General features: G+C 41.6%; 1 protein-coding gene across 1 annotated transcript in view; it reads right to left on the bottom strand.

Moving 5' to 3' along the window:
- Positions 1-15,851, bottom strand: part of LOC147113547 (RNA/RNP complex-1-interacting phosphatase-like) — a 60,278-nt gene extending 44,427 nt beyond the window's left edge. The window contains exons 1-2 of the mRNA XM_085994769.1: positions 15,726-15,851; positions 15,477-15,530 (exon numbers count right to left, since the gene is read on the bottom strand). Of these exons, the coding sequence (XP_085850895.1) occupies positions 15,477-15,505 (29 nt within the window). The 5' untranslated portion in view covers positions 15,506-15,530; positions 15,726-15,851. The remainder of the gene's footprint in view (positions 1-15,476; positions 15,531-15,725) is intronic.
- Between the last annotated feature and the right edge of the window lie 880 nt (positions 15,852-16,731).

Genomic DNA, 16,731 nt, shown 5'->3' with positions numbered 1-16,731 from the left:
TTTGACAGGCCTACCCGTCAATCTTATGAATGGGCTTTTCCCTCCTCCGATTGGCTGCCCATGGCTCACGTGATCCCAGGGGATGCATCGCACTAACTACGCCCCTGGGACACGCAAGCACAGTGCTCATAACCGAACGCTCAAAGAACCAACGGTTTTCTTTGGGTAGTAAAGAATCACTATATGACTATCACCACATATGGATTTTGTGAATGATGGGAAAAATAATTTCAGTTGGCTTGTGATGGAATCACCAAATGTACTTTGAGGCACTTTTGCTGAAATTTCACATTCCCTATTCCTCCAATGGTTGTGGCAGGTTTATAGCTTGAAGGAGTCATCATGTTGTGGCTTGAATCCAGGGAGAGATAATACAACGCTAGGCACCTCCTTCAAATCTTTTCTTCAATATTAAGTTTAGAATATTTAGATCCAGGTATAGGCCTTTTATAAAGAGTTAAAAAGTAACAGGACCAAAAATATTCATTTTTATGATCTAAAATGGTCTTTGGCAAGCATTTCCATCTCAGTGACCAAGAACCCCACTATATTCAACACTTTCCATGGTAGCAAATCAATTAATTGCTCTGAAAACTAGGGCAATCTGCATGAAGTAAAAGTAGCTTGCCCAGGAAATCTCTCACCCCAACATCTGAATAAACCAATTCTATTTGAGGTTTCCAGCAGTACAGGGGAGCGGCACTGACTTAAAGTCCCTGCAAGGCAAGAAGTGGCAAGAGGTCTTTTCTTCCAGAGTTCTCCTCCCTTCCACTGTCCAAGCTGGAATCTTTTAGCTCCTGGAAAAGAGCTTCCTGGTACAAAACCTCTGAAAAGGCCAAAACATGAACCATGTAAAGATGAGAGTTTGGAATCATGGCTAGCAAGGTTCTTAAGGCTCTGCTGGTGCTTCTTGAAATTTTCAGAGTATGATCTACCTAATCTATAATTAGATGTTTCTCCAAAAAAGGTTTACTTGGCAGTTGGACAGAAGGCTCGATACCTTTAGCTGCAGTGCTAGCATTTACTGCAGCAGTTTGACTGCTTGAACAAAAACAATTAGTTTGGACAATGTCACATTTCTTTGCAACCAGTTTATGAACAATTTTCACCCAATGTGCGTAGAAGCCACTCAGATTTGTATAGTGATCCATCAATAAGGATGCCTGTTCCAGTTATCCTATCTGTCAAATTCATTGAGGGCATCTGTGTGTTTTTTGGCTATTGTTCAGATTTTCCAAGATGGGAGTTAATATTTTGAAAACTATAGTGCAGTCACAAGTTCAGAAGGTAAACAGCAACCATGCAAACTCTAATTCAGTTGGTTTGTCAAAATTAGTACAATTTATTGTCCCATGCTTAAATACTATGATTAAGCTCACACATTTACTTTTGGGGGGTGTGTGGGGGGTTGGGGGAAAGGAAGAGAGGAAAGAGCAGCAAAAAAAGTAAATCCATGCAAGGCACATAAAATTTCCAAGTGCATTAAAAAACTATTTCCATTTATAGAATGCCTACTGTCAAACAAAGCTTCATACATGTAATTACTTTTGAAATTAAGTGATTCATAATTTGCAACAGATATACATACCCTTGAGGAATAAAAACTCCAGTGGAAAAGTGCTACAACCATGGTTAACTGGAGAAGTTAAGGATAGCATTAGATTAAAAGGAGGCTTACAATGTTGACAAAAAATAGTAAGCCTCAGGATTGGGAGGAATTTAGAATTCAGCAAAGGGTGACCATGAAATTGATAAAGAGGGAGAAAATAGAATAGGAGCGTAAACTAGCAAGAAATATAAAAACAGATTGTAAGAGCTTTTACAAGTTGTAAAAAGGAAGAGAGTATCAAAAGTAAATGTGGGTCCCTTAGAGGCAGAGACAGGAGAAATTATAATGGGAAGTAAGGAAATGGCAGTGACGGTAAACAAATACTGTATGTTGGTCTTCACAATAGAACAAACAAACATATTGGAAATTGTGGGGAACTGAGGGTCTAATGAAAGAGTGAGGAACTTAAAGAAAAAGTACTGGAGAAATTAATGGGACTAAAAGCCATCCTGGGGTTTTAAAAGAGGTGGCTGCAGAGATAGTGCATGCATTGGTTCTGATCTTCTAGAATCTGAGGAATTCTAGAACAGTCCCCATGGATTGGAAGGTAGCAAATGTAACCCCGCTGTTTAAGAAAGGAGGGAGAGAGAGAAAACAGGGAATTTTAGGTCAGTTAGCCTGACATCAGTAGTAGGGAAAATGCTAGAATCTAGTAAGGACATGGTAACAGGGCATTGGAAAATCATAAAACAAGACAACACGATTTCATGATAGATTTGTCAAACACGATTTCTCTTAAGAGTTTTTTTTGAGGGTGTAACTAGCAGGGCAGATAAGAGGGAAAACCATTGCATCTAGTATATTTGGATTTTCAGAAGGCATTCGATAAGGTGCCACACAAGAGGTTGTTACACAAGATTGGGGCTCATGGGATTGAGGGTAATGTATTAGCATGGATTAGGTCAGAAAACAGATGGCAGGTTGTAACTAGTGGAATGCCGAAAGGATCAGTGCTTGAGCTTCAGCTATTTACAGTCTGTATCAATGACTTAGATAAGGGGACCAAGTCATATATTCAAGTTTGCCGACAATACAAAGCTAGGTGGGAAAGTAAGCTGCGAGGAGGATGTAAAGAGGCTGCAAAGGGATACAAGGCCGGTTAAGTGATCGGGCAAGGTGGCGGCAGATGGGAGTATAATGTGGGGAAGTGTGAACTTATCCACTCTGGTAGTTCGAATGGAAAAGCAGAATATTTTTGAAAAGGTCAGACTAGTAAATGTCTGTATTCAGAAGAATTTGGGGATCCTTGTACACGAATCACAGAAAGTTAACATGCAGGTACAACAATTAGAAAAGCAAATAGTTTGTTATCCTTTATTACAAAGGGTTTGGAGTACAAGAGTAAGGAAGTCTTGCTGCAACTATATAGGGCATTGGTGAGACCACACCTGAAGTACTGTGTACAGTTTTGGTCTCCTTACCCAAGGAAGGAAGTACTTGCCTTAGAGGGGGTGCAACAAAGGTTCACTAGCTTGATTCCTGGGATGACAGGGCTGTCCTATGAGGAGAGAAATGTAGAATGGGCCTATATTCTCTGGAGTTTAGAGGAACAAGGTGATCTCATTGAAAAATATAACATTCCAAGAGGGCTTGACAGGGTAGATGCTGAGTGGCCGATAAGGGGTCGGCCTTATCGCAAACTGTAGCCCAGTTATGATGTTGCTGGATTAGCAATTCAGAAGCGCGAGTTCAAATCCCACCAAGGCAGCTGGAGAATTTAAATTCAGTTAATTAAATAAATCTGGAATAAAAAGCTAGGATCAGTAATGGTGAGCATGAAACGATCGGATTGTAATAAAAACCCATCTGGTTCACTAATGTTGTTTAGGGAAGGAAATCTGCCGTCCTTAGCTGGTCTGGCCTGTGTGTAACTCCAGGCCCACAGCAATGTGGTTGACTCTTAACTGCCCTCTGAAAATGGCCTAACAAACCGCTACAAGAAACAAGAATAAAAAAACTGGACGGACCACCCAGCATCGACCTCAGCACCGGCTACGGACAAGACAATGGCACACTCAGCACAGTCGACCCTGCAAAGTCCTCCTCACTAACATCTGGGGACTTGTACCACAAACTAGTCAAACAATAGCCTGACATAGGTATTATTCTGTGAGTATAACTTTCAGCTAATGTCCCAGACTCCTCAATCACCATCCCCGAGTACGTCCTGTCCCACCGGCAGGACAGACCCAACAGAGGTGGCAGCATGGTAGTATACAGGAGGAAGGGAGTGGTCCTGGCAGTCCTCAACATTGACTCCGGACCCCATTAAGTCTCATTGCTTCAGTTCAAGCATGGGCAAGGAAACCTCCTGCTCATTACCACCTACTTCCATCCCTCAGCTGATGAATCAGTACTTCATGTTGAACACCACTTGGAAAAAGCAGAGTAGCAAGGGCACAGAATATACACTGGGTGGCTCGGTAGCACCATTACTGACAGAGCTGGCCGAGGCCTGAAGGACATATTTGTCAGACTGGGCCTGTGGCAGGTGGTGGGAGAAGGAACACGAGGGAAAAACCTACTTGACCTCGTCCTCACCAATGTACCCGTCACAGATGCATCAGTCTATGACGGCACTGGAAGCAGTGACCTCTGCAGTCATTGTGGAGACAAGTCCCACCTTCACACTGAGGACACCCTCAATCGTGTTGTGTGGCACTACCCCCATGTTAAATGAGATAGCTTCAGAACAAATCTAGCAGCTCAAAACTGGTCATCCATGAGGCGCTGTGGGCCATCAGCAGCAGCATTGTATTCCACCACAATCTGTAACGTCATGGCCCGGCATATCCCTCACTCTACCATTTCCATAAAGACAGGGGACCAACCCTGGTTCAATAAGGAGCGCAAAAGAGCATGCTAGGAGCAGCACCAGGCGTAACTAAAAATGAGGTGCTACCCTGGGGAAGCTGTAACAGAGGAGTACATGCATGCTAAACATCAGAAGCAGCATGCTATAGACAAGAGCTAAGCGATCCCACAATCAATGGATCAGATCAAAGCTCTGCAGTCGTGCCACATCCAGTCGTGAACGGTGGTGGGCAATTAAACTAACGGGAGGAGGAGGCTCCATGAATATCCCCATCCTCAAAGATGGTGGAGCCCAGCACGCAAGTGCAAAAGACAAGGTTGAAGGGTTTGCAACCATCTTCAGCCAGAAGTGCCAGGTGGATGATCCATATCAGCCTCCTCCTGAGGACCTCACCATCACAGAAGCCAGTCTTCAGCCAATTCGATTCACTCCACATGATAAAGAAATGGCTGAGTGCACTGGATACAGCAAAGGCTATGGGCCCCAACAACATCCCGCTGTCGTCTAGCCCCGCCTCTAGCTAAGCTATTCCAGTACAGCTACAACACTGGCATCTATCCGACAATGTGGAAATCTGCCCAGGTTCTGTCCACAAAAAGGACAAATCCAATCCTTCCAATTACCACCCCATCAGTCTACTAATCATCAGCAAAGTGATGGAAGGTGTCGTCGACAGTGCTATCAAGTGGCACTTACTCACCGATGCTCAGTTTGGGTTCTGCCAGCACCACTCAGCTCCAGCAGCCTTGGTCCAAACTTGGCCAAGAGCTGAAAGTGACTGCCCTTGACATCAAGGCAGCATTTGATCCGAGTGTGGCATCAAGGAGCCCTAGTAAAACTGAGGTCAATGGAATCGGGGGAAAACTCACTGGCTGGAGTCATACCTAGCATAAAGGAGTCATACCTAGCATAAAAGAAAATGGTTGTTAGAGGTCAATCATCACAGCCCCAGGACATCATTGCAGGAGTTCCTCAGGGCAATGTCCTAAGCCCAACCACCTTCAACTGCTTCATCAATGACCTTCCCGCCATCATAAGGTCAGAAGTGGGGATGTTCGCTGATGACTGCAGTGTTATTTGCAACTCCTCAGCTAATGAAGCAGTCCATGCCCGCATGCAGCAAGATCTGGATGACATTCAGGCTTGGGCTGGTAAGTGGCAAGTAACATTTGCGCCACACAAGTGCCAAGCAATGACTATCTCTCTTACAAGCAAGAGTTTAACCACTGCCTCATGATATTCAATGGCATTACCATCCCCGAATCCCTCACCATCAACATCTGAAGGGGGGGGGGGGGTCACCATTGACCAGAAACTTAACTGGACCAGCCACATACATACTGTAGCAACAAGAGGTCAGTGGCTGGGTATTCTGTGGCAAGTGTCTCAGCTCCTGACTCCCCAAAGCCTTTCCACCATCTACAAGGCACATCAGGAGTGTGATGGAATACTCTCCACTTGCCTGGATAAGTGCAGCTCGAACACAAGAAGCTCGACACCATCCAGGACAAAATAGCCCACTTGATTGGCAACCCATTCACCAACTTAAACATTCACTCCCTCCACCACCGGCGCACCGTGGCTACAGGGTGTACCATCTATAAGATGCACTGCAGCAACTCGCCAAGGCTTCTTCGGCACCACCTCCCAAATCCACGACCTGTACCACTATTAGGACAAGGACAGCAGGGACATGGGAACACCATCACCTGCAAGTTCCCCTCCAAGTTACGCACCATTACGACTTGGAAGTATATCGCTGTAACTTCGTCGTCGCTGGGTCAAAACCCTGGAACTCTCTCTGTAACAGCACTGTGGGAGTACCTTCACCACACGGACTGCAGTGGTCAAGAAGGCAGCTCACCACCACCTTCGAGGGCAATTAGAGATGGGCGATAAATACTGGGCTTGCCAGCGACGCCCACATCCCATGAACGAATAATAAAGTTAAGACTGAGATGAGGAGAAATCTCTTCACTCAAGAGGGTTGTGAACCATTGGAATTCTCTACCCCAGTGGGCTGTGAATGCTCAATGAGTATATTTAAGACTGAGATTGATAGATTTTTAAACACGAAGGGAATCAAGGGATATGGGGATAGGACAGGAAAGTGGAGTTGATGTAGAAGTTCAGCCGTCATCTTATTGAATGGCGGAGCAGGCTTGAGGGGCCATATGGCCTACTCCTGCTTCCAATTCTTATATTCTTAGCAGAAGCAGTTACCTCACATTAAGACAGCAAATCCAAGTTTATACCCCATGAACAGGACGGATCGCAGTACAGAACCCAATAGGATTCGCTTCCCCCCCCCACAATTTCAAACTAATTCTGCTTATAACTATCCTCCGCTTCCTTCAGTCCATTACCTTAACTATTCATTGACTGTCTTGTACAGTATGAAGGCCTTTTGCAAGTTGAAGTGTACCATGTCTAATAGTTTTCCCTATTAATTTTGGATGTTACCTAATCAAAAATATCAGGCAAGACCTACCCTTTCTGAAGCAACATTGGCCATTATGTTATTTTTGTACGTGTATATATACTCTTCCATTTTGTTTCTGATTATAGATTCTATTTGTTTTCCCATTACGAAACTAATGGCAAAAATCAGGAAGTCAGATTATCGGAATGGCAATAGATTGGGAGAAGGGGAAGTGCAACGAGACCTGGGTGTCCTTGTGCACCAGTCGCTGAAGGTAAGCATGCAAGTGCAGCAGGTGGTTAAGGCGGCAAATGGTATGTTGGCCTTCGTAGTGAGAGGGTTTGAGTACAGGAACAAGGATGTCTTGCTGCAGTTACACAGGGCCTTGGTGAGACCACATCTTTGCGTGCAGTTTTGGTCGCCTTATCTGAGGAAGGATGTTCTTGTCCTGGAAGGAGCTCAGCGAAGATGCACCAGGCTGATACCTGGGATGGCAGGAATGACGTACGAGGAGAGATTGGGTCGATTGGGCTTGTACTCGCTGGAGTTTAGAAGAATGAGAGGGGATCTCATTGAAACTTATAAAATTCTGACAGGACTAGACGCAGGATGTTCCCGATGGTCAGGAAGTCCAGAACCAGGGGTCAGTCTAAGGGGTAGGCCATTTAGGACAGAAATGGAGGAATTTCTTCACCCAGAGAGTGGTGAACCTGTGGAATTCTCTACCACAGAAGGCAGTTGAGGCCAATTCATTAAATATATTCAAGAAGGAGTTGGATATATTTCTTAAGGCTAAAGGGATCAAGGGGTATGGGGAGAAAGCAGGGACCAGGTACTGAATTTGGATGATCAGCCATGATCGCATTGAATGGCGGAGCAGGCTCAAGTGGCCGAATGGCCTACTCCTGTTCCTATCTATGTTTCTATGGTTGAGGTGAATAGTATCGATGCATTTAAGGGGAAGCTAGATAAGCACATGAGGGAGAAGTGAAGAGAGGGTTACGCTGATGGTTAGGTGAGGAAGGATGGGAGGAGACTCGAGTGGAGCATAAACGCCAGCACAGACTGGTTGGGCTGAATGGCCTGTTTCTGTGCCGTATATATCCTATGTAATACATCGATCATCCTTCTTTAATACAGGAATTGTATTTGCCTATTTCAAGTCTATTGGCACTTTCCTAATGTCTACTCACTCCTTCAAAATGACCATTAGTACTTCACAAATTTGCTTTCTTTTCTCTAAATACCCTGGGATATATTTCATTCATCCCACGGATCTATGGTTTGGTCATTTTCACACTGCTGTTTGTGGGAGCTTGCTGTGCGCAAATTGGCACGGTGGCATAGTGGTTAGCACTGTTGCCTCACAGTGCCAGGGACCCGGGTTCGAATCCGGCCTCGGGTGACTGTGCAAACTCCACACAGACATTCTCCCCGTGTTTGCGTGGGTTTCCTCCCACAGTCCAAAGATGTGCGGGTTAGGTTGATCGGTTATGATAAAATTGACCCTTAGTGTTAGGGGGATTAAATACGTGGGGTTACGGGGATAGGGTGGGATATGTGTTGGTGCAGGCTCGATGGGCCGAAATGGCCTCTATCTGCACTGTGCGGTTTCTGTGATTACATCTGCGACTCCACTTCAAAAGTACTTCATTGGCTGTAAAGCGCTTTGAGATGTCTGGTGGTCGTGAAAGGCGCTATATAAATGCAAGTCTTTCTTTCTTTGGAGCCCTTGCAGGTAATCTAGAATCATTAAGGGCAAAGTCTCTGTCAAACCCATGACACGTTTCACGTTGGACAGAAAAATTGTTAGTGCTGCCTTGAATTAAAAGCACTTTCCAGGTAGCCATTTAGCCTGTTTATGATCTCCTACTCATCTTAATGTTCAGCTGCATATGGTTGTACTATCCTCCTCCAACTATATTAGCAGAATTTTTGTCATTGTATTTTACACCTGCCATGTCCCTTTCCAGTTTTTATTTGGCACCCCTAATCTTTTTACTTGCTTCTGTTCAATCATATACTTCAGCCCAATGGTTTTCTGCTAATATATTAAAACATTTTGATTTCTCAGTTTATTGATTTCAGAGCATTTTTGTTTACTTTGCTCCTGTCGTTTTGTAGGCCATCCATTTATCCTCAACAGATTTATCCATAAGTAGCCCCTGTAGTTTATGTTGCTGTTTGGCTCTCATGCTCCTTACATTTACCTGTCTGAAATGGCAAACTAGAGTCTGGTCACATGCCTTAGTTGCTTCCTCAATTTAAAAGCAGCAAACCCAGAATATCTCTGCTATCCTCCCCAATAACACTTAAAGTAAATATCTCTTCATTATCTGCCTCCTATGTGCCTTCCTCCAATAACTTGTGTTTGGCAGAGATACCCACAAGGCTGGAATGATTGGTGCTGAGGAAGGTCTCAATATTCATGGTACAGGACAAGAAATCAACTGAACAAAACATGTGTAAGGACCTAGTTGATATGGCATCAAGAGAGAGAATCCAAGTGTTTTTCAAAATTATGAAAGGTTTTGTGTGTGTAAAAATTGAAAGATTATTTCCACTGCTTGGCAAATCAGTAACAGATTATCTTTAGAGGAATTTAAGAAATGTTCTTATCGCAGAGGGTTATTACAACACTGGATGCTTTACCACAAGTGACTACCGAGACAGCAACCATCTTTTAAAAAAGGCAACCGAATAAGTATTTGGAAAAGGATAAAAGGATACAGAGAAAGGTCATGCTCACTCAAACCCATTGATCCATTACTACCCTGCAACACTAAAAACATCTAGAATCCTACTTGCCAATGAGAGAATAGTGGACTCATGGGGATGTTAAAAAGGGTTTGTCATAAAATGAACTGAATCGTCATCTGAAAATTAGTTTGCTGCCTTTAAAACAGACCATATTTCTCTCCTGCACATTAATCTTAGTGTGGCAATCACCCTTACTCAACATGTTTGATTCTTGCTTCCAGTCTCCACAACAGTCAATATTGACTTTACAAACATATACAATTATGCACAAATATGCTTCATTAACTAACAACATTGTTTAACAACTTCTAAATCCAATTCAAATTGTTTTGGAGAATTGATAACTTAAAAGCAAAATCATCCATCCAAGAGTGAACTGACTGATTTCTATCCATGAAATCCAACCCTTTTCTAACTCATTACCAATGAACATGCAATTTCAAGACTAATCTGATCTTGTGTTTCACATGGTTGTTATAAACAGCTCTAGCTACACTCATTTTGTGTCACGTGAATCCCAAAATGAGAATACATAGGTAACCACCATTTTCCAAATAACTATTCCAGAGCAATGTTTAAATTAGTTGAATTCCATACTTGAAATTTTACCCCGCATACTCACCAACTCCACTATTACGGCAACTATATTCAGATTTTAGAAGCATCTTTATTACTGTGATATTAACATTATACAAGTGATACTTCAAATTAAAAAATACAAGAACCTTTTGCATCATCATTTTCTTCCTACTCCCACTATTTTTATATGCCCTCTAGTTGAACTAATTTCTTATGTTGTGCTTAGAATCTACACTTAACTTTCTTCTGCCTCCTCATTCCATTATAGAGCAGATACATCATTTAATTTGGTCCTAACAGGTTGCAGGGGAGAAAAATACCAGCTTTCGGAGCAGATTTCCAGCTAATCAGAAGACTGAATATTAAAATTTGACTTGGATACAAGAGCACATGGTGCAGAAGGAAGCAGGCACCCCAAAATTAATTATGGCTGTAGTTTGACAGTTTATTTTGCAGACTGTTATGTGGTCTTGGATCAGTGACTCTGTGCCAATGAAACAATTTGCTATCAATTACCACTGTGGATTACCTATACAAATGGGTAGGGCCAGATTATGTAACTTCCAAGAGCACAAGTAGATACATTTCTCACCTGAGCCCAGAGTTGCAATACTTCCTGTTCTGAAAAGTCCTGAACTTTCTATATATTGTACAGAACAAGAAATTCAGCTTTATAGAAAATCAAAATTAATGGCAGCTGTGTGAGCCTATGGCACAACTTGAACTGCAGAGCTATTGTACCAGATGTCTAATACTGCAGAGTATTTAAATTAATATGCCCCACATAAGGCAATAATTAACTGATAGATATCCGTAACTGTTCAAACAGGAAGCTGTGGGAAATCTCTGATCGGTATTTCTGTAGCCTAGCGCAATCCAGCATGTCCTTCTCCAACTCCAAATCTCAAGCAACCAACAGTCTCAAATATGTGTGGCACATTACCTGACTACATCCAACAATGCCAACTATTACAGATAAATACTAGCAATATTGTTTAAACAACTTCTAGATCTAATTCAAACTGTTCTGGTGCATCAACTTGAAAGCATAATCATACCTTCTGACATTAATTAACTACACCTTAATAGTTTTATTGATTCAAGAGTTATATACTGGATGCCCAAGTACACTTTTATGCCAAGTGATAAAATAACATTAAAAGTTCCCTCTAATGTTAGTGAGGCAAAGATTTATTAAACTTCCAGGAGTCTATAAAAATTAGTCTGAAACTGCTATACAAATCAGTTTGGTCTTTTTTTCTCCTCTCATGCCTTTTATTAACTTCCAACAGAACTCCTGTGGCATGCTCAGTATTAATTTGGAAGATACGCTGTTTCATAAGGACATGACTATAATACCATGGAACCTCCCAATGTATTATTCAGCTGCTGAAGTTCATCTGTATGTAATTGTGGTTATGTCCCTCTGTGACCACAAGGGACAAATTCTGTGCCTTCCTGAGGTTAGAGGTCAACTCACCTCAGATACTGCCTAACAATTCGAGATCAGCAGGAAGTGACTATTTTAAAAAAAGAAAAATTTACAGGTATGATAAAAGTGAGGCATTTCAAAGCAGTATGTAAAATAGATCTTTCATGGAGTTGCTCATATTAAATCAGCTGTTATGCTGTTTCAGTATAGTATACGTTGTAAAGCATAATGTATTATTCTATGGCTACAGTGGAACAGTATTTAAGTTAACCAGTCTTTTGAAGGCCAGAAAGTTTAATTACAAGGAAACAGTACTTGATCACCCAGTTTAATTATTGTTTGGCCAGAAAACTTTGCAGATTGGAATACACTGGTCAGTTTAAGATTGCACTCAGAAGCACCCAGCATTTTAAGGGTTTTGCATTTGTAAAAGTGTGATGTAGTTTTTGATAAATTAATCACAGACATCGCTCACGACAAATTGAACACTGTACAACTCAACAAAAAATTGCAAAACTAGGGATGAACAATAAATGAGGCCATGCGAACGTTGCCCAAATCGCAGGAATAGCACAGAATGAGTTACAGGAAATTGTGCACTATATGCAAAACACACACACAACCAACAAATCTCCAATGCTGCTACTAATGGTACATCAGGTGCTACATTGTTTTAGAAGGGCATGGACAGTGTACTATATAAAATAGAACAGTGCTGCATGTACTAAGATTAGAATATGTAATTGGATTGCATTCTTGAAATGAATAGCAGTTTCGGTTACAGCTCAGATTGCAGGGCTCGTTCGTTTGACAACTATATGCAGAGCTGTGCATATGTCTTGCAATAAATGAGTCCAGTGATGTTTCTGACCAACTGAAGCTAACAGCATTTGCACATGCGAACTCCAATGAAAGTACTATTAACAGAAGAGGTGCACTGCATCACATTAACAAAAATCTTAAAACACAAGATAAACACATTAAGCAAGCCCCGATACCTCATTCAGAAAGCCAAGCTACTTTTACAGAAACCTACTGCCACTGCTTTAGATGGGGCACAGGCAGCACTGCTATCAGTATTCAGGTTAGTGTCAATTTTGTTGCATTATTAATTGGGAGTAACTTGCGTTAAAGCACATTGTGAAGGCAGCTTTGAAAATTGCAAACTAACTTGAAGCCAAAAATCAGTTTTAAGAGCTCAGTAACGCATCACTCTTTAGACCTTGTGCTTCGCTGTGCACGGCATTGGTTGTCTAGTAGAAAAGTGATTACATTTATTTGGAGCTACACAGTGCTGTGAAGCTATTTATGGACAAAGTACACCCTGAACTTATTTCATCAGTGGGGGTTAGATTTGTTTTCTCTACCAGACAGGTTGCAGCATCTGTTCAAATTAAATGGAATGGCAAGGTGAAGGTGTGGCTTGAACTTATGCAAAGTGTTTGCTTTTATAAATAAGCTCATCTCAGACTTAGTTGCAGAGATCAAATGGCATTCCTCACCCATGATTAAAGCATGTGATGGTAGTATTATGGCAAAAGACCAAGAGTGAAATGCAGTATACAATTCTTTTCATGCATCTTCAAGATAGCTGTTTTCAACAATTAAGATTAGGAGCTTGAAAGGCATCAGGTTGAATTTCTGGTTGTGCTATTTAGTGCTGAGGCACATTGCTTCAAGTCCTCAAGAGTTACTGATGAGGCAGCTTCTCAAAATATATATCAGATTAATATCCTTTCTAAGAGGGAATACATAATTTTGGGAGATCTCTGCATTTGGATATAACCAAACATCAAGACCAATTTCCTTTGACTTCTATATTCAGTTCCATATTTCGGAGTAGTTTCATTCATGCGTAATAGAGTGCCATGGTAATGCACATTGCTATCAGTTTCATACTTTTCTAAAAAAAAAAGCCAATCTAGAATGGAGACAGTCACTAATTTACAAAATAGGAAGCAGACACATCGTCTGTATGAAAAAATAGCTGATAAAAGAATTCCTGCAGATAGTAAGGAAACATGTCCGTGGATGGTCTCATGCACAGCCTGTCAGAGTAGATGCTCTTCATCTGATTGATCAACCATTAGTAAAATCCATTATAAGACGTTAAACCCAGTCAGGAGATCCAGGAAAATATATGAAGGCAGTTGTAATTTTCATCCATTAAGAATTCACATCCCAGAGTGTAAACATTCTTTTTTTTTTTTAAAACTTCAAAATAAAAAGTTGCACTAATATGAAAGTAGTTCCATGGAATAAAACCACAACACTGATTGCTAGTTTTCAGTTCTGGGCTAAGAACAAATTTTGTGAAAACTGAAACCCGTATTAGAACATCTCATCTTAAGAGCTTTAGAAACAGGCAAACCCAATCTATTGCTTATCAGAGTCTAAAAAAAAACCTCTCAAATGACCCTTGTGGATTGACTTTGTCCTATTATTAAGCACTAGTCAGTTTTATTATCCTGTATATTACTTCACCTGCAAATAATTTGACCAATAGCTTTGGCCTGGCAGTTACTTTTCACTTTTGATGGTGACAGGAGAACAAAATGGGCATCCTGCATATTTTCCAGTAAGCAGTTTACCACAAATAATGATTAATTGTTAAGCCATACATGACAGTGAACTTGAGAGCAAGTACTGGGAAATAACCTAAACTACAACACAAGAGTACAAAATCAAATATTAAGAAAATAGTTGGAAATAAAGATGAGCCAGAATGTTCAGTATCTATTTGCTGTAGTGAAAGCAGGAGTGAGCACTCTATTACTGCTATTACCGTTGCATTATCTTAGAAATGTTATTTTATTCTTAGTTACTTGGATTATTGCAATTTTTCCAACTCATTCAACAAAATGGTGTGCCATAGGCTACAATATCCATCGGCACTTAGTACTATAATTTTTACATCCTTTTTACCTTGATAGAGGACTGCCACTGACCACAGGCTCTGGGTTATTGCAGTTATTGGTACTCCTGGACATAAATAATCTAACATCTGTCAAACCAATAGTAATGGAAACCCATTTTTACCATCACTTTTCCAGGACCATTGGACTGTAATATAAAAAGGGACTTAAAACTGGCAGCTGTTTATTAGATACATCTTTTCTTTCAGTGCTTAAGCTTTGAAAGATTGATGAGCTCTCCAATACACTGTAGTCCGTTCCTAGTTTTGGATAAAATAGTAAGCATAAAAAAATTTCTGCCTACAGAAAAGCTGTATCAGGGCTTCAATTAAGCCAAATATGACAAATAAAGCTGACCAACCTCCGGTAGCATATTATATTAACTTAATTGTTGTTCCTTCTAGGTATCATTGTTTTTCCAGATGATACCACAGGAATTCTACACCCAAAATGTCAAAACTAAAAGTCTGATTTCATTTTAATTTGGTTATTTGCATCAACGATGTACAAAATTAAATCTTATATCCTTTATAAGCAAGATCTTGGACTTGCTACAGTCTACATTTCGTCTCTTGCGAATCAAAAGATTTCCTACATAAATGCTATTTGACACTTGAAAGAGGTTTATAGGAACGTGTAGTTCGAACAGGATCAGCGGTGCACTCTTCAGTGTGCACAACATACAAACCACGAATACATACACTCATCACTCACACGTATATATACCACCTTGTACGATTTATCCTCCAAAAACGTGAAACTCGCAAGCGTGATACTTACAATTTTGAAGGGATTGTTTACTTACCAATAGTTGCGCTTAAGCGCCGCTTAACATGGCGGCGGTCTCGCTCCTACTTACCCGTTGGTCGACATTTTAGGCACGGACTCACCTAATATTTAGTCCTGTAACTAAATCCGTCTACAGTCAATCTGATCATACTTACCCATCAGGAACTGTATTCTTCTTCACCATGGCTTAAAGGAGCCGATGAAAGTCACTGCAGCAAATAGAAAAATCGCGCTGTTAAACGTTTTAACTTCGATTTTTTCAGTCAACAGGCACCACAGACCAGGCCTCGATCCTTTCATACAAAAATCTCAAGTGACTGCGCTTTACCTCCAAAGTTCAATATAGGTTTTTTATGTACCAATTTAGTATCTTTTAATTAGCAGAAAAATGAGAGGAAACCTACCCCAGCTTTTTAATATAAATGTCTGAAGTAACATACAACTATTGCTTCTGATCTATCCCCTACAACCAACACCCCGCCAGAGAAATTTCCAGAACATAGTAACGCGCATGTGCGAGATGACGTAAAAAATAAGCCCTTGCGTGATATAAACAGCGCAGACGCAGTGAATGGCGCCAAGCGGGTTGGAGTGGCGACTGATGGCTGTAGTGACCGCACCTGTGACGGCTGTAGTGACTGCACCTGTGACGGCTGTAGTGACTGCACCTGTGACGGCTGTATGTTTCGAAATCAAAATTAACGCTGGGCAATATGCGCACTTGTGTTTAGAAATACCTAGTTTGGTTTCTTCACACATGCCAACCAACAAAACTGGCGGATGAGCAGGCCCCAAAAAGCTGACAATTCAAAGTGCAACTGAAAAACAACTTTGGAATAAAGGCCTATGACCGAGACCACTGTTTCAAGGCAACTGAATAAGTTAAATTATATGGAACTTCCTCAGGAGACGGTGGACGCAGAGAGCAGTATTGATTCATTCAAATACAAATTAATAGATTTTTTAAAGCAAATATTTTGTGATACAGTATATGTAATTTCAGATCAGATCAGATTAGATTTATTTGCCATATGTAACAAGTACAATGGAATGCTTGTTCCCCGTAGGGACGCGTCAGCTATACATACAGCGCCGCGTTCAGAGTCAATACAATGGCTTCCCGTGGCAGTGGGAGCACGATATCCCTCAGCCGCTCCGTCCTCCTCTTCACCGCGGCCTCCTCCTCACTGTTGCCGGCTCCACGTGTGGTGGCCTGCTTCTCCCACTCTGGCCACCATGCCCGGCTCCCCTCCTCCCATCCGGACTGCGAGTTACCCGAAATGGAGCTGCTGGCCGACGTGCTGCAGCGTGTCGTGAGTCTGCTGCTGCTGCTCGTTGCGCTGCGCTCCTCTGCCCGACTCGCCAAGACATATAGTAAGTGTAGCATGCTTAAGGAAACAAGTGACTTTG

This window comes from Somniosus microcephalus, chromosome 8 (assembly GCF_052327205.1).
Source record: "Somniosus microcephalus isolate GS21.2 chromosome 8, FLI_Smic_1.0, whole genome shotgun sequence".
In the NCBI taxonomy this organism is placed as follows: Eukaryota; Metazoa; Chordata; class Chondrichthyes; order Squaliformes; family Somniosidae; genus Somniosus; species Somniosus microcephalus.
Note: the sequence above shows the minus strand (reverse complement) of the source record. Positions and strands in the feature narration are given on the sequence as shown.